Source organism: Botryllus schlosseri, chromosome 14 (assembly GCF_051294905.1).
Source record: "Botryllus schlosseri isolate E-star chromosome 14, Bs_hap1, whole genome shotgun sequence".
NCBI classification, from domain to species: Eukaryota; Metazoa; Chordata; class Ascidiacea; order Stolidobranchia; family Styelidae; genus Botryllus; species Botryllus schlosseri.
In genome coordinates, this window is record NC_137249.1 from 21,229,808 (window position 1) to 21,257,768 (window position 27,961).

A 27,961-nucleotide genomic window follows, 5' to 3' on the forward strand; every position below is an offset into this window, starting at 1 on the left:
ACAGGAATCCTGGTGAATATATTTCATCATCTCGCACAAAACGGAAAGGACACCACAGAGAAACCTTCTCTGCTCTCAGCCAGCACGCAACAATACTTACATGTAGTAGTGAGTTGCCGACTTTTAAAATACCGTCCGCACCTTGAATGATCGCATTTTTGATCATGGAGCTCAGCTAGAGGATCAAGAAATCAATCATGCTTAAGATCATTTACATTTGATCACAAGAACCGACTTTATGCTGATTTTCTTCGTCGATTTTCACGCCAAGTTCAACACTCATTGTCCCGATGTATCTTGACGCATCAGCAACATATAGCCGAATTTTTTGCAATGATTCATGAATGATGTAGTAAGTGATTTCTTCTTCGAGACCCTTCAATAGAAGCAATTCAAGTTAGTGGGGACAATCTGATAATAACGAATGAGAAAACATGATACGGCAGATATGGGAAAAATCTCCCCTGTGCCACAACGGATTAAGTAGAAAAGACATACACACTCGGCAGTAATGTGATTATGTCCGAACGGGACAATAGGCAGTGTTTAGTGGACGGGAATCTGCTACATTATACAGTATGCTATAATACAATGATATATAATATATATTAAATACAAGTTTCATCGGGTAGCGAGGAAAAGTTTCAAAAGGATCATTTTTAGGATCATTTTTATTTTTTATTTAATAAATCCAAAAATTGTCTCTTCTCTGCAGGTATGGATTGAGCTAAGTTCGATGTGAAGCGTTTATTAGGCAACAAATTTTATCACGCAGCCAACATAATTTATAAAAACCAGTTACAGCCGTATTGGACACTATAAACCAGAACTAGTTCAATAAAAATGTCACTTATTGATATACTACATACACACACATACCTGCATGAGTTGTATCAGTTCTCCCCTCAAGTGATGATTTTTGCAATATTGGATGGCTGCGATAGTCCTTGGATCCATGCAAAGTGGTCGCGAGTATGAAACAACCATGGAGATGTAGCGTTGCTTGAAGAGCCATTTTATTGGATGACGTTTCCGGTTGAGCATCTTAAAATCGCACAGCGATAACTAGGCATGTATATTTTTGGTATTTAACAAACCAGATGCCTAAATTAACAAATCTGAAATCTGAAAATGTTAAAATAAATTGGATCCGCTGGGCGAAAAAAGGTGGTTCAAGACTCAAAAATCCTTACACGGCTATATCTGCACCTTCGCATGACCAGCGACATATACAGATTATGCATTCATGATATGCATAAGCATTGTGCACGGATCGTATTCACGAGTCGATGTATATGCCGCAAAAACAGCAAGGACAAAAATATGTAACGTCCAAGAAACAAACCTGTAACATTCATTTTCGCACGAAAGTCTTCACGCAAGTTCTCGCAAGAGATGATGATTTGATTCAGCTCCGATAGCAACAAGTCAATAGTGGACGACATTGGTTCATACCGAGCGAATGATTCGTCGGACGTCAACAAACTGGAAAGTATGGCTCGAAAAGAGTCACTAAATACAACATCGAACGACGAAGGGAGTAATGGCAAACGGCCAGGGTTGTAATGACTCGAGTCTTTTTTTGTGACTAGACTTGACGCGAGCCATGATTTCGAATGCGTAAAATGACTCAAACACGGGTCAATTCGTGCAGTGAGTCGAACCAAGTCCTACGACTCGAGACTAGTATGGCCGAGACCGACCTTTCATTTTACTTTCGAAGAATAGTAACGTCACCGCATTATTGGTATTTCGTCCATCAGTCCTGATACTCGTATAATAGGTTCAGAAACTGTGAGGACTGAGGTAAATTACGATAGAGAGTCACTACACTATATGACTCGACTGTCTGTTCAACGACTTGGACTCCGTGGTGAATTGAAAATGACGTTCAACGACTCGGACTCGGTGGTGAACTGAAAATGACTCTACTAGACTCTAGTTTAAACTATGAAAGTGATATTTGACTCGGAACCCTGACATCTACTATGCGAGCCGAATGCAATCACAATAATGCCAAGCACCTATTACATTGGTCAACACACATTTTGGTGCCAAGAAAGTTTTTACGGTTTAAGGGTGTTACGTTGTTAAATCCCAATACGACATTGGTTTTTTCCGAACTGGCTCAATTTTTTTGAGATAATCAATATATTTGTTCTGAAAAATGATAAAAAGTGCTTAAAATACGCAAGTTTTGACATAGGTAAAATTCTCCTGTATATTTGTATACTACGGCTCCTGTATATATTTGTATACTACGGTTTCAGGGCAATCTTATGTTGCTGTTCGAGTTTGAGATAATCTGTATTGTCCTCAAGTGCTGAAAATACGCAAACTTTGACGTAGGTAAAATTCTCCTTATAAACTACAACTTCGATAAGTCTACATCTGTCTTTTCAACTATGTATATACAGTACTCTTCTATTTCTGATGTAATATCGTTGTGAAGACGCAATCGCTAAAACAGAGAGCCTTCTATACGCGAATCCTGTTTCATGTGGGTGTAAGGTGGGCGTCTGATTCCATAGACTACTCCAAGTCGCTTCTATACACGTTCCTATCTTTTCATTGTATCACATTTTTGTTGTGTATGGAGCTGATAAAAATTGCTAATAAACCAATGATGATGAATGTGAAAATCATACGAAAAATTTACAAATTAGGCGATGGTAGCAGTACACTACATATTTTTGCAATGTAAAAACAGGTGACGTCAAACCACAAACACTGCTTTCAATAACGCTTAAAGTTCACTTTCACAAATCGGTTAGTTCACAAATCGTTTCATCAAAACAAGTTTTATGTGCAGCGGTGGAATGATGATCTTCTCTCCAACAACAAATGTTCATTTATGATGTTAACTTCACCTACTCTCATTGAGTCTCTAGGTTGCTACCCTTTCTTCACGCAGTGATCAGTGCGCGCCCGGCTACCCCACAAGCGGATAAAACATGGGTATTTTGTATAGTCGCTGTGCCGGCCAAGCAACACATTTACCATTTTCTAGTCTACACAGATTAACCATTGGTTAGAGTAAATATACAGTTTCTGTAATACCGTTTCAATGTAATCGTAGCTACTGTTATTTTAATTTTGTTAGATGGCCAATTGGGAGAGATGCATAGCTGTGTTCGAACTGTCCATGAATAAACGCCACTTTGAGGTCTATATTGTGGCACTCCCATGTTTAGTAGAAGCCATTCGATGTCTTTGCAGTTAAAAGTTACCTTGTTAGCTAATATACGGAAGCAATTATTTTTCTCTTGTACGGTAGAATGTTATTTAAGCTCCGGTTCCAAGGCAGTGTCTGTCTTCCAGTACTGTCTCGGAGTGAGGCGCAGATCTCAGAGCATATTTAAAATATGCATAATTACAAGTATTCTGCTTACGACTAATAAATAAAATGAATAATAAATAAAAATATCGATCTCAAAAACTAGAGACAACTGTGAGAAACGGATATCATTTCCAGACTCAGAAGCCCAAACATACCTAGTAACCATTAAAATATATTTTGCGCTAAAAAATAAGTTTTTTTGTTGATCAGTGTAGTCTTTGTTCAATACTGAATGTACTTACGATGTACAGAGCCATTTGACAGAATCTTTATTTTGCCATCGAAAGGTCTCGTATCTCTGTATAGATTCCCGCAAAGCGGCAGATAAAATCGGCACAGACGATAAACGTCTTCGAAGGAATGTTCTTGATACCAGAAACATGACATCATGAAGACAATTCCACTTGGGAATTGTGACATATGCAACAGCTAACTTGGATGTAGATGGATTTATTTGTGCTACATTTTCTTGTTTGCCAGATCCGGCGATTTCTGACCACAGTGACCATTCGTCAGTTTGGTCGTAGAAAAGATTGCCGCAGTCACTGGGAGCTGGAGAAAAGGATGTTGATAGTGTGAAAGGTGATATGGAGGACCATGTCTTTTGTTTGTGATAAACAGTCAGAATGTGCGGTTAACACGTATTTTCAATAATAACTTATTTCCATACTAAACTGGCTACTTGATAAAATCATTAGGCTACTTGAAAAAACGCTGCATCCCAATTCAGCTCTATTCCAACCAGTTGAAGCGAAGATATTGTAGTCGAAAATTCTTGATTGATCAAAAATTAATTTCATTTTTTTAAATTTCACTCGCCCGATCAAAGGGTCAGGTTGTCTGAAGAAGCGATGCACAACAAATTTGGACCAATCGCGACCAGTAGAAACGAAGTTAGTTGTGTAAAAAATTTAATATTTGAAGAAAAAAAGGATAACTGTGACAAATTCTTTTCATTATTAATTACAGATCTACCCACCGTAAATACTAGGATTTGAAATCATAAAGTTTGAACATCAATAACTTTGCTTATACCGGTTGAAATTGAGTCAAATTTATTGTCTTTGGCGTTTATTAGGTAACCTAGCTCTTTTATCAGGTATCCAGTATTATCAGAAGAAAAAAATGAACAGACCGAGTGCATGGTTCGGGAACTGACATGTATTCTTGTTAATGTCTCGGTGTTTTGACATGCCGTGTATATTATGAAAGCCGTTCATCTGCACATTATGTAGAAGTAGTAAATATGCTCTCATATAATGGAAGGGTCTTAGTTAACGCTTCTTCTGTTTATAACTGACACCATTTAATATATATATTCCTATTGATATGAGCCGAATTCAAGTAGTTCTGGTATAAACATGGGACGGAGGTGTCACAGAATTACAGTTTATCCGAAATGAACGAGTGCACGAAACATATTCAAGTACAATTAAAGTTTGCAGTATGCAAACATACATTCAATATTATTGGCGTTATCCTCACACTGAACTCATTTTTTGTGAATATCTATTTGTTCGAACGTAGATCCATAGTATCTATCATTCTGATTATGAAGCATATATGATAATACCATGTCAGGCATACTTATTATAAATTGAAAGATGAAATTGACAATCGACGAAACATTCCAAATTAAGAACAAAAATATGCAACTCAACCCATGGCGCTTCCAGACAAGTAATCCAAAAACTATTCCCTCATCGCTTCCAGCTTTTCTTCAAATTTTTCCATGGACCAAAGTGTGCAAATCCCAAGCCTTGTATTTTCAACTCTAGAAATATTTGACATAGACTACTATTTTCTCTTAGTTCATTGACATATTGTTTCATTGACACATAGTACACCAGTGGTCTCAACACTCAAATGTGCCGAGCCAATTTCCAAGTTTTGGTGACCCCGTGGAGGGGCGTAGCAGCAATAATAGGGGTATTCGAATTCCTCCTTATTAGGGCTTATTTGAGAGGGCTATGCTAAATGACATTCCACAAACATCGCGAAAATGTGATTTACCGTACTATTACACAATCTCACAATCCCATTTATGAATATTCAAAAGAATTTGCTGTTGTACTAGGTAGAGATGATAAGTATATTTTGCAAAAATTATGAGATATACACACCATGTCAGAAGATAAATGCATTATATCAGCGTAAATTTAACAACGTTTTTGACCTTGCCTATCAAAGGGACCAATAGATTATGGCAACCCAACACAGGATCGGAAACAGCTGTAGGCCCGACACATCAATTGTAGAGTGCATATCGTGCTATCTTCGTATTTCTCAAGCAATGCAGATACATATATGCTTTGATATTCTACAGTCCGGGAAATGTCTTCCATGATTTATGTCTGATGTAGCTTGAAAGGGACCATGAATTTCGTTTATAGAACAGGAAACGCACTGATTCAACTATAACTTGAGACCTATACCAACTAGATGCGGAGCTTTGTTAAAAGGACAAAGCGAAAATGGGCTTGTTGTTACAGACTGAAAATATATTCTTTAAGCCCAAGGAGTTCACGAGACTGGCTCAGGGAATCCCTAAAGTTCCCAGAAACAACGGTTATAAACCCCTGGCATAGTTAGCTGTGATATAGTATTTTAATTAGTTGCATATCTTTATAGCGGTGAGCTCTGGCTCTCGTTTCGAGTTTTTGAAAGTGAGTAGTTCTAGATTTAGTTCTGGTTGTTCTGGTTGCGCGAGTAGTTCGAGTTCTAGTTGCACATATTGAAATAAGTTGTTGATAGAAGTTAGCTTTCTGCTGACTGGCAACCTTGAAAGTATCTTAGCTTTTACGTAATACATTCAATGAACGAAGAATTGCCGCAAATATTTCGAGTAGGACAAAGAAGTGCGTCATGGAACATTTTCAACGAGAGCGGACCACGAGTACAAATAGGTTGAAAACCACAGTTCTAAATGGAATTGGCAATAAGACATTCTGCACTGCAGAGAGATGATTCGGCCACCCCTGAATGAGAGAAAAAACTTGATAGATCAAATATCTTACTGGACTCGAGTTTCGCCATGCTCCAATTCGTAACGAGAGAAAACGGTATCTTTTTTCATGGAAGCACTGATTTTGTTGGCTTCTTCAAGAAATATTGCAATACGTACCGGGCTCCCGTTCCCTGAATCTACCGGCTTGCTTTCCCAATCTAGGAAGCGGTTGAATAAAATCGTTACACAAGACCGTTATCACAGATTTCGGGAGAGTAATAAATTGGCATAAGCTGCAAATGTGATGTAAGATGATCCATCGTCCTGGCAACAACGCAAAGAAGCGAGAGCAATGTAGCGTTAGTGAAACAGACCATTGTCATTGGCAATTCATCGGTTACGTAATTGCAGACTGCAACGTTCCCACATCATGATTATGGTATACTGACAAACAACTTCAACAATTGGCCTAATCTAAGTGAAATTACGCGAAATTGGACAGTGCGTTAGTGTATACCTGCCAATCGGAATTAATTCCTGCACATATTCGTTACTCTGACAAGGCTTTGCTAACATTAATTGGGATTTGGGAAATGTAGCAATACAGCTTAGACACCGATACAATGCCAAAACAATTGTCGCGAGACGAGCTACTCAATACGATTGCACAATCTGAACACGTTCATGCTGTACGCAAGAGACTAGATACTGATTAGATGAACGCTTTCTCATTTGAAATCGCTTATACTTTTTGTGGTCTGCTTGGTATACTCGCATTGCCGAGTTATCGCACAATGTCATTTGTCAGTGTTCCAATCGATATGAACAAGGGGCATTGTGAACGGCATTGAATTTCGTAGTTAAATTTCGACGCATCAGTAGACGGAACACTTCTATATTTCAATGAACTGGATTGCTGGTTGGACTCATATCGGTAGCCGAAACATCGAATTACAAACTATCAAGCATTTGGTAGACAGTGGACTTTTCTTGGCAAGATCGCGTCATGCGCCCAGTCCTTTTAATAACGACTGTATGACTTGATGTTAACCAGTGCGGGGCTGGTATCGAAACGTCACACGAGTGGTTGAACGCTCAGCAGCATGTAGTAAAGTGCGTTTAGTGCGACTATGACACCACGGACATGGAGTGATTATGACATCACAAGACTCCACCACCTCGTACACATATAAAAGGTCATGCCTATGATCTACTCAGTGTTTAATCTAAAATCTTAGAAATTACAATAGAAAAAAAATCAATAAAGACCTGATTAATCTGAATATCAAATTGGGTTTGCCTATTGCAGTGTAAATGACTAATGAGATTTGTAAATGATTAATTAAAGATTGATGTGGCATAACGACCTGGCCGAATCAAACACATGAAAATTTGATGCAATTGCTTTGCCAATTAAACGGATACTTAATTGAATTAGTGTTTCAAGTGAAATATTCCAAAAATTGCAACATACTTTCCGATTCCCGTCTCTGTAGGTTTTTTTGTATCCTATCAATTTCGGATGAAAACTTCATGCGCTCTCTTCCAAGTTCCGTGACAACTGTCTCGGAAATTTCTTCTAGATTCTACAAGCGATAAATACCCGGATTACTCAAATCACCGAAAATATGAGCAGTAAAATTGATAAAGTTACCTTTTGAGTTTCAAGTCGCTGAGGCATCACCAAGATTTCATTTTTCGTCTGGAATTGTGTTTGCAATGACAAATTTTCGTCCTTAACTACCTTCCTCTGCTCCTCAATTTTTTGGGCGTCACCCTTCAGACATAAGACCATCGCTCTATCAAATATGCCAGACCTGATTTGCAGAACAGTATCTCGCCGGCTATCCGACAGTCATCGAACATGTCCACATTAAAGTCGAAATACAAACAATTTCTACTGAATTAATACTAGTTCGCCCTCTATTTTACCGGGCCACAACGTGACATGTCGATCTCACCTTTTTGTTATACCAGTCCTTCTATAATATCGTCGTTTAGTTTTCATTCAGTGTGCAACGCCTTTTATACATCGCCTAAGGTCAGGTGGGTGTCTGATATCGAAGACTACTCCAAGTCGTTTCGACACCTTCCCGTCTTTCACATAGTACAGTTTTTGGTGTATTGAAATGATGAAAATGTGAAATGATAAAAATTGAATTGAACAAAAAATTCTTTGTGTTGTGAAGCCGAAAGGCAGCCAACACACTCAAACAACTTGAAAATTTTAAGCTTTGGAATTGGAATTAGAATAATTAGGACACCATTTTTGCCAGCTTAGAATCAGATTACTGAATTAGCAAATACCTGAAAATTGAATCAAATTCTCAATTAAAAAGAAATACAACAAAATCACGTTCGGTTCATATAAAATCAGAGTCCATCCTCGGAAGCATAAAATGGGCGAATGACTGCACCAAGCTTGGCTTGTCTTGCCCTATCAGTGTTTGGATCAAGTCACTACCTTCGAGTCACGAGTCATCTCGAGTCATTGCAGATTTTGAGTCGATTCAAGTCAAGTCAATCGATTTTCAAAGGTGACTCGAGTCAAGTCAAGTCTCCCGTTTTTTGGAGGTGACTCGAGTCGAGTCGAGTCAAGTCAAGTCAAGTCACGAGTCAAGTCACAATTCAAGTCACAATTCAAGTCAAATAAAATTTTCGATGCATGGGTGATGATTCAAAGTCATTACACTTTGCCAGCTGTTTGTAAAACAGATTATTTGATCAATGATGATCATTTATCTTGAATCAAATAACGAATGTCTAGTTGAATACACATGCGAAAGGACGTTGTATCACTCGCGCACACGTATAACTGTTAATAAAATACGTGAGTAACTGTACAGTAACATGCTACAGTCGGTTATTATCAGCAAAAATATAGGACCTAATCTACATCTACATATCCGTGAGTAAATATACGTACAAGCTATATTATTTTGATTTAAATCATACATAAAGGTTAGTAAAGGCGAGCACTGCGCAACGTAAGCATTGATCCGTCTAAGAAACAGAGAGATTGCTATTTACAGTAATCTTCTTCTACTACTACTACGACAACGTAAGCTGTGATTGTTTAGTTTGCGGTATATTTATTTGTGATCTAACAATCGGGGATCAGTGTATCGTACGATCAGTGAATTACTGGTTACACTCACAAGTGACATCGGCGTATCTCGAACAATCTGAACATATACAAGATACCGTGATTTATTCGACAACGTTTACTTAACGACTTGAAATTGACTCGCAAATTTTGCTCCGAGTCACGAGTCCGAGTCAATGCTCATTTTTGAAGCTTCGAGTCAAGTCCAAGTCAAGTCATTTTCCAAAGTGACTCGAGTCAAGTCAAGTCATACGAAAAAGTTGACTCGAGTCTGACTCGAGTCAAGTCACGACTCGAGTCATCCCAACACTGTGCCCTATACGTTCAACTGCGTTATTCCTCTCTATGCTGCGGTTATCAGATTTGTCGCATTCATATTGCCGATACGCTATCTTCTGATCTTCTGATGAACCGCGTCATAGAGAGCAAAATAACGCAATCAAAAGCAGAAAAATTAGAGCCTAACGAACAAACAACCAACGATGATTAGATTGATCTACCTTGGATTGGCCCTATTTCCACCCGCTTTGAAAAGAAATTATTTCAGCGGCAATAGCCTGAATGTTAGAGGAGTGCTTACACACAGTGAAGACCGACGGTATTTTTACGACAACGCAACTGCTCACTGTAACACGTAAAGAAGTGCTTCAACAAAGTAATGTAGTTTGCAAATATTAGTGCCACCGTGATTGTGGGTACGTGGGATGACCGTCTAAGCGCTTGCAGGAACGCACAAATCAGCATGTCCCTACATTTAGTAGAACACGCGCCTCGCCCTCGGTGAAAATCTCTTGACTCATGCCCTCAAGCTTGATGCGCACCAATTTAAGGCCATAAATTCCACCTTTGGCTAACATCTGAGCGAAAAATTATCGAGAAGACAGATTTCGTATCGTTTGGTTGGGCCGTTCACACATCTATTTGTGTGTCCTGGAGTCGAATTTTATCAAAATACACCAGTCGAGGCTGTGTCAACAAAAAGAGTTCGTGCACCATCTAAAATTAGTACATTGAACGCTCTCGTATTCGACATTTCATGCTGGTGACGTCATATTTTGTGATAACAATCGTTGTTATACGATGTTCTTTTCCATTGTTTACTAGTTGCTGACGATTACCCCTGACGAGTGTCAGCCGAATATATTCGGGTTCATTCAATATTATTATACTAATCCAGTGCTTTTCAACCTGTGTGACGGTTCGCACTGGTGCGAATGAAAAAAAATTGCAGTACGAATGACGAAGGTGGTGTGAACGGTGCGAATGAAAAATCCGGATGAGTGCGAATGAAAATCGTGGATTATTGTTCATTTTTTCGACGTGGAATAATTTAAATAAATCTAATAGAAAATGCAAGGGCCGTGTGGCTGTTGTAGTTGAGACGCAATTTTTTAAAAAAATCTTCAACTTGACGCACCACTAATCGTAGCCCTCACAAGCCGTAGTGAATTATGTCTTTCGCATTATAATTATTACGTAATTAAAAGCCTGGTTAAGAAGCTGGTGTAGTTGCAGACATATAGTTATATTTGTTGAATTTATTGCAAAGATCCTGCCATAGTTTTTACATATCCTAGGGCACTGTGTTGGGTACTGTAGTCAATAAGCGAGACATGCAGAAAATATGGCTTGATCATAAGACTCAGCCGACTTTTGGTTTGAATTCGTGATAAGATTTGTCCGAATGTTTTTTTTTTTCTTCCGGAAAATTTGGACGAAGACCGCTGGGATGAACAGTGTAGGGTTGTGCAACAAGCGATTTCACGCCTATGAGATTCATTCATTTTGAGACCAACTCTTTCTGCGTCGGATCACATATATGCGTGAAGTTTTGGCCAACATACCGCTGATTAAATGCGGAGCCGCTGATAAAATACGGTGCCAAAAGCATCAGCGGCGACAAAACCTTGTCCAAAAATCACTGTCGCTGGATGGCCAAACCTTTCGATATGGATAGGCTCCGTTGTCGGCACGGAATAGTCCCGTCCTTGCAATCTGAGTAGACAGTAGTACAAGTGCGACACGCAGAGAAATTTACTTCACCCTAATTTAAAATCGCGTGCGTCAGACATATTTCATGAAGCTGTGTTTCGTAGAATTGTGGTGTGCGCGTTCTGTATGTCATACATGCTCGTAAAAAAGTAGCATACTACTGTAATACTGAAAATTAATTCCTTTTCATTGGTGAGGCTCGGGTTGCGAGATGCCACAAAAATCCAGATTTTGGTGGAAGTCTAAAAATCTGCTTGAAGGTTATTAAACTGTTATGAATATTCAAGTTATATTGAAATAAAGAGTCGATCAAACAGTATCTTGACTTTGTTTGATCTTCTCATATACTCGCGAGACAGAAAATGGGATATCGAAAAAAAAACAGAACTCATGAGGAAGCAACGTATCATAAGGTAGCGAGCTCTAATATGCCTACTATCCTTGACGGTATAGGTGATTATTTTCCAAGTCATCAGGCACGAGCCTCAACACAAGCATGTGGATTTTACACCTTTTCGACAAACTGGAGCCTCCGTGACCTTTGTGTCATCTCTCAGAAACGATTTCTGCCAGCAAACGTTTTTCATTCACGAAAATACGCTGTATTTTGGATAGGAGTGCAGAACAGTTCTTAAGTCCTGGCCATCCAAGCATTACGATATAGGCGTTATTGTACAAGATCTGCCGAGAAGCGTTTTAGTGAAATATTTGAAATCAAAACGAGGGAAAAGAATTGTCTTTTTAATTAGACACTTCATGGCCTATCAGCTACGGTAGCCAATTTGTTGCACATCTGAACTGAATATTCCTTTCAAAAAAAGTGCGAATGAAGCTCAAAAAGGTTGAAAAGCACTGTACTAATTAATTGTATATTGAAGTTCTGTACCTCCAAGAAGCTCTTCACTTCTGTTTTTACTTCATTTTTTGCAGCTTCGATTTCCTTCAACAAATCCTTTCTCCCATCGTCGATTTCCTTCAATATACGTTGACGTTCGTGAAGGCGAGCTTCTTCCATTTCTTTCACAATTCTGGTATTTAGAATGAAGATTAGCGAAAGCGAAAGCATTCAATCGCTGATCTACATTGTAAAAAAGGGCTCAATTATCCAAATGTCATCAGTGGGGCGATTTTGTTTGACCTAACAAACGAAAGATTTTGACCTAAAAATTCAAAATTGTGACATTTTTCGACCCTTTGACCAAATTTTTACAGAACGTCTGGTGACACACCGTGTTGCTTCATTCTGACAATGGTGTGCTGTACATCTCAATTTTTCATAAAGATGTAAGAACCATGCAATGCCCACGCAGTCTTGCTTCACTTGGGATATTGCGGTTCGTTGAGCATAACATCGTGTAAACCTATGTGTCATTTGACTATTTATGATTCACAATGAGCAGACAATGCGCCGTCTGCAACGGTAGGCCCACAAGTAGGCTACAAGCTGTACAATGTCAAACGATAAGTTCACCGATTGTGCAAAATCTACGATACAAATGAAATGCAGGTTGCAAAATTTGTTGTCTTTGTAAACAATTTGGACTTTTTTTGACCTAACGCTAAAATATTGACCTTATTTTGACTTTTTCGACATGTCAAAAATAAAACGCCTGTCATTAGGGTTATAAGCGCTGACTCAGGTACCACGCTAACCGAGCAAGAAAAATGAAAAGTTAACATTGAATTTGGAGACAACACAGTGTCAAATGCCAGGTGATAATATACGATGTCGAACATGCCATATAGAAGAGCTACGCAAAATAAGGAAGTTAAAGTGACTAAACGTATCGTTGTCGGTGCCACAGGTCTCAAAGCTTTAATTTCGATTCATCTCTTTAACAACTAGCAAATAAAAGCATGGATAATTGGATATATTACGACATCAAATTTCAAAATGGCAGACTGTAGAGAAGTAGTTCCCAATATGGGCGATTTTGCAGTCTAGGGGGGGGGGGGGGCGAAAATAATGAAGGGAGCGATGTGAGGCTAAAACGGACAAACGATGCGATCAGATTAGCAACTCACGAAAATTTAGCCATATAAGTAGGGTTGCCATCGAGATCGTTCCAAAAATAAGGACAGTCGAAAAATTAGATTAGCATTAATAAGCGTTTGTGTACACATGCGTTGTATTTATACGAGTCGTGGCATCCAGAAACAACATGCTCCAACAACTCCTTAGCATAAAATGCTTCATGGACCTCACGACAGCTCATGTCTAAGTTCACCTATTCACTCTGGGCCGAAACAGCACTTCGTAAGTCCCCCCTAAAAACACGTTGGTCTGTACAATATAATTTAGATAAATTTATCAATGATTTAGAGTGTTGGGATCGAGTCACTACCTTCGAGTCACGAGTCATCTCGAGTCATTGCAGATTTTGACTCGAGTCAAGTAAATCAATCGATCTTCAAAGGTTACCCGAGTCAAGTCAAGTCAAGTCACGAGTCAAGTCACGATTCAAGTTAGTAGTATAGTAGGTCGCTCTGGGGGTGGCAGGGGTTCTTATGGGCGGGGTGGTGACGCGCCTGAAAACCGGGGGTGGTGATGCGCCTTTTTAGACCCCCCTCTGGGTGGTGATGCGCCATGTGTTCTTACGGATGCGGTCGTGATTCGTACTTTCGGGTATAGGCTGTGGCGGTGATTCGCCGTGAAAACTCGTGGTCGTGACTCGCCTTCTTTGCTATGGGCTGCGGCGGTGATGCGCCATGTATTCTTACGGGATCTGTGGTGACTCGCCATGTGTTCTTATGGGTGCGGTCGTGATTCGCACTTTCAGGCATCTCTCGCGCGGTGTTGAATAGTCACCAACAATAACCGCACAAACGGAAACGTGGCTTGTTGTGAGGATTAAGCAGTGCGACTTATATTTCGAATGACCTGCGCGCTGAATTGTTTCACGGCCAACCGCGTGCTACTATCGAATATTACACTATTCCATTCAGTGCGAAATAGTTTGATCGTAAATTATTATATATGATATCGTAGTTTAGTCGTGTCAAATGTCCGATCGTGTTCTCTTTCCTCGCTATTGATTGCTACCTGAATAATACTTTCGGATTATTCGCTGTTTCGCGCCTACAAAATAGTCTGCTGTTCACAACCACAACAAGAATCACAAGTATACACATTTATACATTCATTTATTACTCTGAAATCAAACCCTTCACAAAAGCACGCACAATCGTATCATTCACTTTTTTATCATCACCAAAATTATTCAAGTATTCCTTGGCTGAAAATCCTTGAGCTCTTTTTATCAAGAATGCAATAGCATGATCTCCACACACATCCGAAGTTTTACTCTGTAACTGTTTCTCAGTCACAGAAAATTCATCCGGCTCCAGGAATTCGATTATCTGAGGTTTTAGTGGTCCGAAACCTAGTGAATCATGAAAATGAGTATCGTCATCTCTGTATATACACACCCAGTGAGACCCAGGCAAACTCGATTCGTCGTAATTAATGATGATAGCGAATTTTCCGCTAGTTGGTTTCTTTGGTAATTGGTCTACTGGATAAGTTCCTAGATATAGACTTCGTGTATCAGGATGGTTATAGAGAATATCATTGATCTCGGACGTATTCATATTTCGACGACTTGTCTTTTTTGGTTCAACTGTAGAAGATGTTGAAACTCCTTCAAACATAACAAGGTTACGGACGTTGGTAAAGGCTTCGACGTAGTCAAAACCAGATGCACAGTTCCTGTCTTATGAAGTTGATAACATCCCAGACTATTATCGGATGTCAAATCAAACACAAAAAGAGTGTATCCATTAACATAATCTTTGCGTGAAATATTCAAAGGTGCCTCGGATTCCCAGCGACCTGTCCGAGAGAATAGTGTCATATAACCTTCGAGTCCGCCATGTTTATCAAAATCGAAATGAAATTCGCGACCATTAATTTGACGCCCATCCACACTTAACGAAAGATTTTGAACATCAAAGTGTTTGAAGTTGAATGGGTTTTTGGTCCGAACACCGTTAAATGTCGTGGTCTCGACTAAACCAATTACGATCTTCTTTGGCATGGTGCCGCTAACTAACTCTCTATCAATTTTCGATAAACCCGCGGCGAATGTATGAGTCGACATTTGTAAGCGTATCCAGGGGTACTTGGCAGTATTCTTCTGTAATACAGACTTGTGTGCTAAGCTTACACTTTCAGCGATCTTCATCTGTTTGACATACACCTCCATTTCGAGTAAAACAATTTGTACATCCTCCACGCCACCAAGCAGACAGAAATTATCTTCGTTACGTGTAAATTTTAATTTCATGTCGACATTATCCAACATACATCTAGACTGTTCAAAAAGCCCCATTCGAATTTTTCCGATCAACTCTAACGGAGTGCTGTTTTTTGTAAGGTCTTTTCGTTTAACATATCCAGTATTCGCTGCACCAAGAACATCCATAGATCCAGCGACATCTTTATAAAAACCTTGTCCTTGCACAAAACTCTCCGAGGCACCATGTGTATCATTCAACAACCGAGAGATATAAGCTTTGTACGCATGACAATTATCCGAATTTGTGATAACCTCATTTGAAATAGTTACATCGATTTGTTTGAAAAGAGAATCCATCATGTTATTGACCAGGCCCACTTGTGTATCGTTTGCTAAATCAGTTCCATCGCGTTTAGTGAGCTTCAAACGTAATCTCAAGAACGTGTTTTGTAGATCCATATATCGATCCGTCCTTGGTAATTGTACTTCCATGACATTACCTAAACTATGGGGTTTGACGACGACATATTGCGATTCCTCAATACTGGTTTGCGTGTGGGGTATACTAAATATGTTTAATCCGGAGTTATGACATTCTCTGGAACCCGCATGCATCAACATAGTTCTTAGTCGAATATATCCTGTTGTTTACGACGACGTTTGGATGAAGTGTTCTTTGACTTTGTTTTTTTTCCTTTTTATAGCTTTTGGGGTTAAAATTTTATCAATCACTCGACCACCAGCTTGTTTACTTCTCTTGATAACACTAGACTTGATCGAGTTACCCTGTAATAGATCTCTCGCTATTTCACCTCCAGTCCGTAACAATTGACCACCGGCGTATTTCGCAATAGGTGTCACTAAACGACCAAGTGATTTAAACAAACTCCCGATACCGGAACCGGCTTGAACTCCACCACTAAAATATCCATAACCATCGCCTGTCTGGTTATAATGACGATGGACAGAATGATGATCACACGTGAAAACAACTTTCATAATCGCTTCCTAATGTTAAATGTAGCTTGCAATGAACGACTTATTATATTTATAGGTTCCCCAAACTCATCCCTGAGGTAAAGACATACAGAATCTACAACATCTTTTGAAACAGGGAAATAATACGGATTTGTCGCTATCCAATTATGCGTGACATCGCCAGGTGTCAGCGGTATAACTCGTAATAAATGCGCTAACGTATCTCCAAGTAAGTGAGGGTGAATAATATCGCAATACAAAAACAAATATTGACCAATCGCCGGTTCGGTTAAAGTGAAATCGATCTCCATGAGGGCTAATTCGCAATATCTCGTCGGGATGTTGTTGATGGTGAGTAGTCTGTGTTCAAAATCAGTACCAAGCGTAGAGGTGGTTAACGTCACTATTTTCATCGTGCGTAGAGTGTCAATGTGGTCTCTATATCATATACTAACTGACCGTATTGATCCCTGATGGTGATTTTTATATCGCGGATGTGGTTAATCGATACTGGGAAATAGAACGGTTTTTCAAATACAACTTCTTGTCTCATACACGTCTCGTTATTTACTTGGATCACACGAAGCAATTGACTCATGTAATCACCCACCGGATGATGTCGTAGTACATTGATATACACAAATAGATATCTGAGGTGGGGTTGAGTTGGTTTAGATTTGATCGACGTGGCATTACATACTGGTGTCGACACTTGATCAACTACAGTGAAATAATTTGTGAATATATCCGTGGGATGGAGTGTGATATGTTTCGGGTAACGAATTCGGAAAAGTTCATCGTTGATTCTTTCGGTGAAACAGTGTTTGAAACTGTCTGATAATATTCTTCGCATCAACTCGAGGTTGTTTGCATAATTCCCAAGTGGTGTTAGGTACGCTTCTACTACTCGATCTTTTTCGTTGCGTAGCTCCCAGAGTGCTTGATCACGATTGATTATAATTCGATCAAGAGATTCACTGACAAAACTCATATCCATCAACGCAAGCTCATTACAAATAATTTCATTCGGTAACACCACCGAGAATTCACCTTGGGTGCCAGACAACGTGATGTAACTCATATTGAATCAACAGCTCTACGACGGAAGCGTAGGGTTACTGTCACTGGTGCTTTTCGAAATTTAATAGGGTTGCCAGCTGCATCACGTAGATAAATTCGTATCGTTCTAAAACTGTTTCTCGCTAAAGCAAAGAAGTATGGTTTTGGGAATATGTTGATTTGGTTTTCATTCGGTTTAGCGGTTACAGTAACCACCCGTAAAAGTTGTTGCAGCTTGTTACCGTGTGGCCTTGGTTGTATCAGATCGCAATACACATAAACCTTATCAATCCGTTCCAACTTTATCGCAGGTGTAAATATAAATTCTACCACTCCGCGGCGACGAGATACAACGCGTCTAAATGTTATTGTATCCAACACAGAACCAAGTGGTATCAATCCGTAAGGTTCGGGTGAATCATGTGTGGTACGGGGTACGTGTCTGGCGCTAGAGTCTGCAGTGTCGGTATTTATGGGTACACCCTGCTTGGGTCTTTTTTTACTCGTAACTAATCTTCTGAATGTGATTCTAAAGTCACCGAATCCTTGTAAAATGAAAATGTCCCCCATGTAATATTTCTCGTACGATTCTAACATTTCACCGATGTTGTAATACGAGCCTTCGGGAATATAATACTGTTCGGTGAATCCATTCGCATCGACAAATCCAAAACCGATACTTTTCGCTGTCACTTCAATTCGCGGCTGAAAATCATGGGGGAAGGTCAGCTCACATAATCCTAGCTCATGGCGATTCATTTCTAATTCTTTATAAAGTTCCGTTTGAAAATCTGTGCTAGTATTCGGAAATTTATCCAAACTCGCATTCGAAGGTAGAGTCAACAACATTTTATTGTTTCTTTCAACATATACGGTGAGGTGATGGATTCGGTAATAAATACCCAAGTGAAGAAGACAGTAGCGTTAAATATATTTCACGATCCACCCCGACAGAAATTTGATATAATGAAAACACGATTACACACACTAACATACAAATCTGTACAATAAACACAATCTGGTTTTTCAGACTGTTCGAGACTTGACCCATGCGAGATGAGACGGAATCAGAATCCATAGTTTGGTTGAACAACATTTTCAGAGTCTATTTATACAAATCCGAGACCCAGGAATTAAATTTAGACGGGTAACCCAACCATTTTACAAGATATTGCGTTTTCTTTCCTTTCTTGCGAGTAGACAGGATTTTTTCGATATTGTAAATATTATTATTTTTAGTTATTGGTTGTAACTCTTCACGCTGAAAGCGACCGTCTATAACTTCACCGTGGTAGTCTTTCAATTGATAAGTAGGAGGGTCACCTTTACGACATTGAGATACGAAAAAGATTTCTTCGGTCCAACTCGCCAAGGCACTTTTTACAAAATTACCACGTGATTTCGAAATCCTGACGGGTGTGCCGATAGTTAGTTTGGGTTTTTTAGGGGTCATGTCACCGTATAACCTATGGAAAATTTGTTCTTGATTTGAATAATTAACATCCGCTGGAGGACACCCTATAGCCACGTGAAAAGTAGTGTTATACCCCTGGCATATCTCAGACAGGACATTAACATAATTCAAAGTCTTATTATGCGTGAAATAACGGTATAACACTTGCTTCAGAGTACGAATAACACGCTCGCATATCGATGCTTTCAGTTCACTATTTGTATGAAAATGTTGCACATTGTTCTCTTTTAAGAAAGTCTGAAACGCACGATTAGTAAACTCAGAACCTTGATCACTTTGAATAACATGAGGTATACGATCTTTAAATATTTCCTTGAATCCACGAATAATTCCTTGCGAGGTTTTGTTCTTGAGTGGATACAGATATAAAAATCGACTGAAACAATCGATCGTCACCAACACATATTTAAAATTATCGTTTTCTTTTGAAAGATTTTGCATATGCATGAGATCGGTTTGATACTGAACACCGAGACCGGACGTAATCACTCTAGGTCTCTTAAATTTCTTTCGATATGGAAAATGTTTTGTGTACGCGTCCTTGCTCGAAAGAAACTCCTTGACTTTGACTCTATTCCGCCCTCTAGAGAATACGTATGCACCGCGGTAACTACCGGGTAGCCCTGGCGTGAAATACTTAGTATGGCTCCCATCCGTATCGTCTCGGGGTCTTGGGTGTACGACCACTTTTCGTCTTGGCATGTTGGGTCTTTACTTTGCTTCGTTGGCTACTCGGTGATGGTGAGTGAGGTTTAGGAATCCTTGATGGTTCACCCTTGATCAGACGTCGCAGTGCGTCCAACTCACTAACCGAAAATAGATTCCTTTGTTCTGATATATCGATTTTCATCGGTTGATTCAATGTGTCGTGTTTTGTTTGATAACGATTTAGTGCGTCGTTATATAAGGCTAATTTTCGTTCTTGGGGTATGTTCATCTGTAATATGTCGCTCATACATTTGTCGATATCCAAATCCAATTTCTGAACTTCAACCTCATTGATCGGGTTCGGATTTATGAAGATTTTTTTAAAAGAAGTCATTTTTTGAAAAGATTACCGAGTAAACCAGTGACGACCGGTAGGATGCTTGATAATAGAGTCATAAACATACCCCCATTCTGATTAACCATACGTTTTTTATGTTGAATAGGGATGTCTTTCCTGACAAGTCGACGTAAACTACATTTATGAGCTGATAGTCGCTTTTTTTATACTTTGAAAGAGGGATGTTGCCGTTTAAAATGTTCTTTGTACAATCACATATACACTCGATCAATTCTTTGCTGGCCCCCGATATAATTTGCTTGCGTATCTCTGGTTTACTTTTATGTAGGAACTCTAGTGTGGGTATATGCCGCCGTGTCCGAGCTGGTACCTTGGTCATTTTGAGTTTAAAGTCGTCCCCGCGCTTGGCTATTTATACCATCGGGCTATAAACCACCATGGTTTCACCAGGAAATATATTGGTCATAACGCGTCGATTTTCAGGTGCTTCTTGCGTGAGATCGAGGAATAAATAACTATGAGGTTGTCTAGCAGCGTCACGATAAGCCTCTGTTAAAAATCTAGAGTTTGGATACATTTGTCGACCAAGAAAACTGATCTGTTGTTGGTCGCGCGGATTCTTGAAAATCACCATATACGAGCTTGAAAGACTCAAGTCACGTGCTCCTTTACCCTTGTGGTACAGGTTCTGTGTGATATAGCAAATTGACTTGGCCGAATGATGTGAAAATCTTGTAAAGTAGTCTGCAATTTTCGCCGTCTCAGTCATGAAATCATCCACTATAATCAAGGTGTCTTCAGAGCAAACCTTCAACTCTTCTAAAATATCTAGACCGGCGTGGAATTCTACGTTATGCATCGTCTTGAAAACCTCCTGATAATTATTGTAACAATATACGACCCTGGATACACTTGGTTTAATCATGGATGTCGCATGTCTGATCAGCTTTGCAACAAAAGTAGTCTTCCCACTTCTCGAAGGACCACTCACAATACACGCGAATGGGTGGATCAATTCCATCATTTGTTGTTTATTGAAACTCGATAAAGTGCATGTGTTTATATATCAACAAGGTTGGGAATATCCGCTGTTGTAGTCGTCATGTTCTAGCGCAGTGGTTCTTAACCTTGCTCCCAGCGCCCCCCAGGGGGCGCTGGCGATGTTGAAGGGGGGCGGAAACGCTCAGGAGGCGATATGGGGGGCGCTGGGCTCAGGGGGGCGGTATGGGGGGCGCTGGAGAAAAATGGCTTCGCAGTAGATGATGTGGTGATAGGACATATCCTTAATGAGTATTCAGAGCAAATTAACACCGAAAACTTCGTTACATATAGCCTTCAAAATACATATAGGTTTAATTGTCCATGGGCGCCTAAATGACTGACACCGAATGTTCCTGTCTTGGCAATCTGAACCCCAGAAGACGAATTCCATCTGGCAGGGAAATATTATATGTCAGTGAAGAAATACCAATCTGAAATCGTGTGCGTCTTTTAGTTTAGTACGATTGGGCGACAGGGATATTCCTGTTGGGCGATATCCCCGTTGAGCGATTCTATATCTTTTGATATTGCAGACAGGGGGTCACGAAATAACATCATGCAACGAGGTCATACCAACGGGTTCGCCCGCCCGAATATGTTTAATTATTGGTAACGGGCCCTACAGTTTCCAAGAAACCTCACAATGTTCGCTTCAAGTTTTGATGAGTCTGCACACACTCAACAACTCACTGCGCTGACCCTTGGACAACAGTGCGTAACGACTAAAAAAAGGTAATAACTCCGGATTTGTTGTGCGCAACGTAGATTTTCTGTGCGCAGAGACCGTGTCAGCACTGCGCACGTGCGCAGCTTAGAGGGAACATTGCACCTAACTCAGCTCTACCGGTAAATGTGTTTACGTGAGCAGAGAGAGGATGAAAATTGATCTCAATTTACATGCAATTCCCGATGATATTGACCAATTCAATCATTAATTAGTGAAATTTTTCGCACTTCGCGCGACTAGGCGAGCATAGCTCCCTCAGTAAATGGACACCCAATGTAGATAGCTAATAGGCTATCAGCAAATAGCGGACAGCCTAATGGGGGTCTGGGAGCGAAGTCCCCCGGAAGTTTGGTTTATCACCCGATGGGGGCCCAGGACCAACGTGTTTGGGGAGGGGGGCTGACGAAGTGCTGTTACGGCTCTGGTAACGAATAATTGTACCTGCGGGAACGCCCGAATATGTTTAATTATTAATTACGTGCCCCTTATTTTCCTATACAACAGCTCACTCAGTGCTACTGGTAAATCTGATTACGTGGGCTGAGAGGATAAAAAGTTTATAGCGACTTATAAATGTAATTACCATGCATTATAGAAAATATGCAATTACCATGCATTATAGCAAATTTTGGTACCTAGGGCGACCAGGCCACACAAACTTTGCTGACCATCAAAATCACGATATGGGGTTCGTGGGGGCGAAGCCCTCAGAAGTTCGGTTTATCACGCTATGGGTGCGCAAGGCAGTCGTTTTTAGGGGGGTTGACGAAGTGCTGTTACGGCCCTCCCTCTTACTCATTGTCTTTATTACATTCCTTACAATATGAAGTTCAGGGGGGCGCTGGAGCACGATAATTTTTGAAAGGGGGCGCTGGACGAAAAAAGGTTAAGAACCACTGTTCTAGCGGAATATACAATCCCAGTAGAGTTCGATTCAACAATTTTCCACGGGTTATGAAATCTTCATCTGTTCCTCATCGTCAGTGGAAGTTGTAGTGTTACGAACGCTTCAGGTCGTCAAGCAGCTGATCCCAATCTGTAAAATAATAAATCACATAAGAGGATTCATAATACTTTCATAACGCTTTAAAATATAGTGTTTCTATAACAAACTATATACCTCACCGCGGAGCGCAAGTTTTGGTGGTCTGCTTTTCATCAATCGGGTATCATCGACGTTGGGAGTTGTTGGTAGAACCAAGAATCATGAACTGTGGTAATTCCCGCTCCAATGTAACCATCTCTATATGTAAACTATTCAACTCTAATGACATAACAGACTTTAGATAGTTATCCATCTGTAAAACAAATGATACATGAACACACAATACAAATAAACCACATCAAACACACAGTATATACAAATAAATACAAATCACACAAAATATATACAAGTACACCACAATAACATTCAACGCCGTGATTTATTTTTTCTTGGGTCAATGTGAAAATGGTTGAGACCACGGAAAGATGCATCGGCGTCGTATCTCACTTCCATCAAACCAGGTTGATGAAGATAATGAGCATACGTATCTTTACAGCATTGTCTCGAACGGTCGAAAGAAATCGGATCAGTCAAGAATTCGTTTCGATGCTCATCACAAAAATAACGTGGAAACCAATTCTCGTAATCACAGTAAAATTCGCTCCTTTTCTCGGAGATGAGAATATCATCGAGCGGTGCTGAATGCGCGATGAAAAACGAGTTGATATCCACCGAAAGTAGCATGAAGCTGTCGGCACGAAAATATTTGCATAAACAGTCATAAAAAAACGACAACATCCGTAACTTGACATTATTATACAACCAGAACGATACTTGAATGCAGTTATCTTGCTCGATCTTTTGAGGGTGCTTCGTTATTTCAAATAGATCTGTGTTTAATTGTTCACACTTGACGAAAAAGCGATCCTCCACATTTGCGTCCAATTCGCTTTTATCACAGAATGTGGTTTGTTCGAGTTTACGCGGATTCATTAACTCACGATCATAACAAGAATTCGCAGCGAGTTTTTGCGTTAGCCCAATAATCGCCATGTTAGGATCGCGATCCCCAGCACGTCGACAGTCTGAGACATTTTTCGCAAAGTTGTCAAAACATGTCTTTTTTGTGAATTCGACAGCCTCATGAATTTTTGATACCACCAACCCGTGATCTATATACCATTTGATCAAGTCGGAGGTTAGGATTTTCTTACCGCAGTACGACGCAACCAACATGTCAGTGGGTTTACTGAGCGATTTCCGATCTGCAGCAAGCTGATCCATGGTACTTTTCACGGTATCGCGAGATACTGTGGTATTTTTGAATATCGGGCGGAGTTCAACGAATCGCTTTTTCGAATGTGGTCGAGTACAAATATCAACCAGCAAACAACCAAAGAAAGTGCCATTCATCACCATCTCCATCAATTTCTGTGGGGTGACAGACTTGGCACGAGTCAGTTGTGGTTGAATACCATCGAGATATCGCACAATATGAGGATTTCTCTTCTTCTCAATATTCCACTCACATTCCCATTTACATACAACCTGATAATTTAGACTTTTGTAATAATCATGAACACGTTTAGCTCGCTCTCGACGTACTGGGTCATCACATCCGAATCTGCAATCGTGGGCGTGAAAATCGCATTTAAGGAACAATAAGATTATCCCTTGTCCGGCCGAATTACGATAAATCCCATCAGGTCGATAATTGCGCACACCCACATGAATTTCAGATCCGTTAAAAGCGTGGTGAACATGCACCTTATGAATATGGGAATACCAATTCATCCACTGGGTTACAGTCTCTGAGCATTTCGGCGCGGTCTTGACAGGTTTGAATTTAGTACACTCGGCGTCGATTGGTTGCCAACGTATCGCAAATCCAGTTGGACTTGGTCGACTTAAAGCATACAGATAGAGCGAGTCACTGGTCAAACTTGTTATATGTTGTGCAATCTGTGCATTTTCCTTATAGACATGTTCTTTGATTCGAGTTACACCCGGTTTTGGGTATCGATGGAAAATGATCGATGGTCCACTCACTAAATTGTCTCTGAATAACGAAACCAGATCCTGGTGTTTGTCGTTGAACATTGTGAAATCACGCGGGATGCTGTTAAAAAGATGCCTCGATACAACCCCGAGCAGGCAGACCGCATCCTTGAATATATCAACATTGAATTGACTTTTGAAAGATTGGAATTGTTTTTCTAAAACCTCTATGAAGTAGTGAGTATCGTTCGCGTTGCACCATTTGAGATAATCACGCAGAGAGGTCATTTTGTTGTCGTTCCAAACCTTCAAACAGTTTTCATATTCAACTGTGGATATATTACAACCTTTTAGTGGGTTGTAAAACTCGTCGTGGCTTGGTAGACTCGAGTTATTCAACTTTTCCAAACTAGTCAGAAACTGATACGGGAAGTGAGCTTTAGCGGTGCTACATTTGATGGCTTCCAAATATGAATCATACGAGAACCCGGGTGCCAAGTAATTCACAATGTCCAAGAATTGAAGTTTGTTGGTCGTCATTGTGAGAAATTTGTTACCGCGTTTCAGTACACTAAGATTGTCGTCAACGAGAAAACCAAACAAGTACGCTTTGAGCCAATTCAAGTCATATCGATCACCATTGAACGACAAAACAGGGATTTGACGCAAATAACTCATAAACTCCACTTGTAAACGTTCAAGGGATATTGGGTGTTTTGAAGGATCGAGCACTTTCATTTCGGTAATTTTCAATTTGAGCATGTCCAGGTAGGGTCGATATTCTGTGAGTGACAGTCTGAATGATTCACTTTGAATATCGTGAAAATGGTCAATCATTTGTGCGCATAAATCGTTTGTATCACCACTCGAGACAATTACATACGACTCCAAGTAACCTTCCACATTAGACGATATGCTAACAGAGATGGGGATGTTCTGGTGCTCTCGCAAAGTTTTTGAGGTATCATACACACTCTCTATACTGAACGCGATACGGTATTTGAAATAACGAAGTCGGTGAGGAACGAACACCCCTTCTAGATCAAGTTTTTCAAAGATGTTCAGAGGAGGTGTATACACGCCACCCGGGAACACTTCAACGGGACCCGTTACACATTTGTGTCTGGTCAAATCATATTGTTCATCAAATAATCGTTGGCAAACATCACATTTATAGGTCTCTATATATCGCCTCATATCAGTAATGAGACAGAAGTGTGCATGTTCTAAATGTAAATACACAGGTTTCCCTTCAAACGTACTACGACGGAGCGCGACAGCTTCACCATCAGTCTTGGTGTATACAAATATGGCCACATTAAACAAGACCTCGATATCATTCAACATGTCAAGAGTTACACCAGATTCTACATTGACCCCATAAACCGAAGTGAATTGTTGAGCCAATGCTTTTGCATCTTTGCCTAGTGAGTGGGCGATGCAACGAAAAGCGCACAGATTGTCCTTGTACAGATGTCGATTGGGTCGACTTAACATTGTCAAGATGCATTTCGATTTTGTAAGCCATGTCGGTAGCTTAATACCAGCACAACCAATCAGTAAATGACCCGTAGGGTATACATAAAACTGGACATTAGTCAGACAGACTGGTAGTGACTTTGTGTCTGGTCGAGAGTTTTGTAACAAATCAAGTGTGGATTCCAAGCGAATAGATTCAACAAATTCATCGAATTCAGGTAGTGTTGAAATTAGCGCCGGTGTTTCTAATACACTATCGATGTTTGCCGAAGCATGAAAATACCGAAATCTCAGAGTCTCAGTGTGATATAAAATGATGGCATGTGCGTAGTTCACTTTGAAGGTATGTGACTCGGAGAAAAATATCGCTTGGATATCGCGGTAAACATCCGTTAGCTCACGATCGATGACTCGAATATTATACACATGACTGGTCTTTTTCACTACATACGATTTTATCGCTTGCCAGTTCTGATTTACAACTTCTTGGTGTTCGTAGCCAATCTCTGGTGGTGCATTCGGTTCTTCGCGAACACGATTCCGTCTGCGTCGACTCATCTGTAAAATTAATAACACGTGGTCAAATTCAGCACTTGAGGAACATGAAACCAGTCTTACTTACATTCTAGTTTCTTTGTTGGTGTCTTCGATTCTTTATGCTTAATAAAACAAGTAACACATCAATCTATATCCACTAACGTTGTGTTATAGCAGATAACTTACCAGTAGACTCGTGTGTTCAACTTGAGTTGCTCTGTCTGTTCAACAACAAAATCATTACATCATGTTCACTAGTTCTGAACAGTAATAACTCACCTATGCAATTCTTTACTTCAATTCCGACGCTTGTTTTGTCTGTAGGATAAACGAATAACATATTACGTTCATAAATCAAAGTAATCGTACCGAATAACTTACTAATTAACTCCTTATCCACCAATTCGCGATCGAATATACCCAGACAGTAAGCCACGTTGTTCGCCGCTCGACACCGGGAGAGAAAGACCTAAACCACTGATTCGAGATTACACGAGCACCAGCGCCACTAGTGGTTGAATTTCAGAAGCTATTATTTATGGCTCTACTGTAAAATCTGAAACGGAAAACAGAAATTGAGAATACACACGCACAACAATGAAAATCATACAGCACAATCACAAATTATACTTTAATTTCGTTCTAATTTCTAGAAGTCGATGTAAGTACTCATCGGTTGCGGTATTTAACTCAGGCTGAATCTCATCAAGACTCCAACGCTGACCCTTGACAGTAAGCAATCGTTTGATATCAGTCATGAGCTTTGTGACAGTCAAATTTTTTTTCTCCGTCAACGAATCAACATAACATAGTATTGAACCTAAATGCGGCTTAACAATGTCAATAGTCTGGAGGTAGTTGACCATCTTGTCAACTGTGTATTGACATAGTTTTTCTTCTTGCTTCTTCTTTCCCTTCACGTCGTCGCGAAAATCATCGTCACTCACGGTTTTCGATTTCGCAGGTTTCTTGCTAGCCTTCTGTCTGGGTTCGGTACGATTCAAATTTTTCGATTTCCCATTACGAAGCTGTTTAGCCGGTGGTATGCCCGCCG

At 40.0% G+C, this 27,961-nt stretch overlaps 2 protein-coding genes and 1 long non-coding RNA gene across 3 annotated transcripts; all 3 read right to left on the minus strand.

Annotated features, from left to right (window-relative positions):
- LOC145455139 (uncharacterized) lies at nt 1–910 on the minus strand. The gene is made up of 2 exons (XR_013920278.1): nt 880–910; nt 1–376 (listed from the first exon to the last, which is right to left on the minus strand). It is a non-coding gene; the product is annotated as an uncharacterized LOC145455139 (long non-coding RNA).
- Nucleotides 911–3,774: 2,864 nt separating this feature from the next.
- On the minus strand, nt 3,775–12,409 carry LOC145455137 (uncharacterized). The gene is made up of 6 exons (XM_080333096.1): nt 12,272–12,409; nt 7,942–8,064; nt 7,762–7,873; nt 6,358–6,505; nt 5,002–5,114; nt 3,775–3,892 (listed from the first exon to the last, which is right to left on the minus strand). Exons 1-5 carry the CDS (start codon nt 12,398–12,400, stop codon nt 5,033–5,035), a joined length of 594 nt encoding a protein of 197 aa, XP_080189222.1. The 5' UTR covers nt 12,401–12,409; the 3' UTR covers nt 3,775–3,892; nt 5,002–5,032.
- Nucleotides 12,410–23,319: 10,910 nt separating this feature from the next.
- Nucleotides 23,320–27,419, minus strand: LOC145456030 (uncharacterized). Its single transcript, XM_080334061.1, has 2 exons — nt 27,289–27,419; nt 23,320–27,225 (listed from the first exon to the last, which is right to left on the minus strand). The coding sequence occupies exon 2, from the start codon at nt 26,926–26,928 to the stop codon at nt 23,320–23,322; it is 3,609 nt and encodes a 1,202-aa protein (XP_080190187.1). The 5' UTR covers nt 26,929–27,225; nt 27,289–27,419.
- Between the last annotated feature and the right edge of the window lie 542 nt (nt 27,420–27,961).

Coding starts and splice junctions, on each gene's coding strand:
- LOC145455137 (XM_080333096.1), bottom strand. CDS start 12,400: ATGGAAGAAGCTCGCCTTCACGAACGTCAACGTATATTGAAGGAAATC. Junction 8,065..12,271: donor AAGTGAAGAGCTTCTTGGAG/GTACAGAACTTC, acceptor TTATGTCTGAAG/GGTGACGCCCAAAAAATTGA. Junction 7,874..7,941: donor AGCGACTTGAAACTCAAAAG/GTAACTTTATCA, acceptor TATCGCTTGTAG/AATCTAGAAGAAATTTCCGA.
- LOC145456030 (XM_080334061.1), bottom strand. CDS start 26,928: ATGAGTCGACGCAGACGGAATCGTGTTCGCGAAGAACCGAATGCACCA.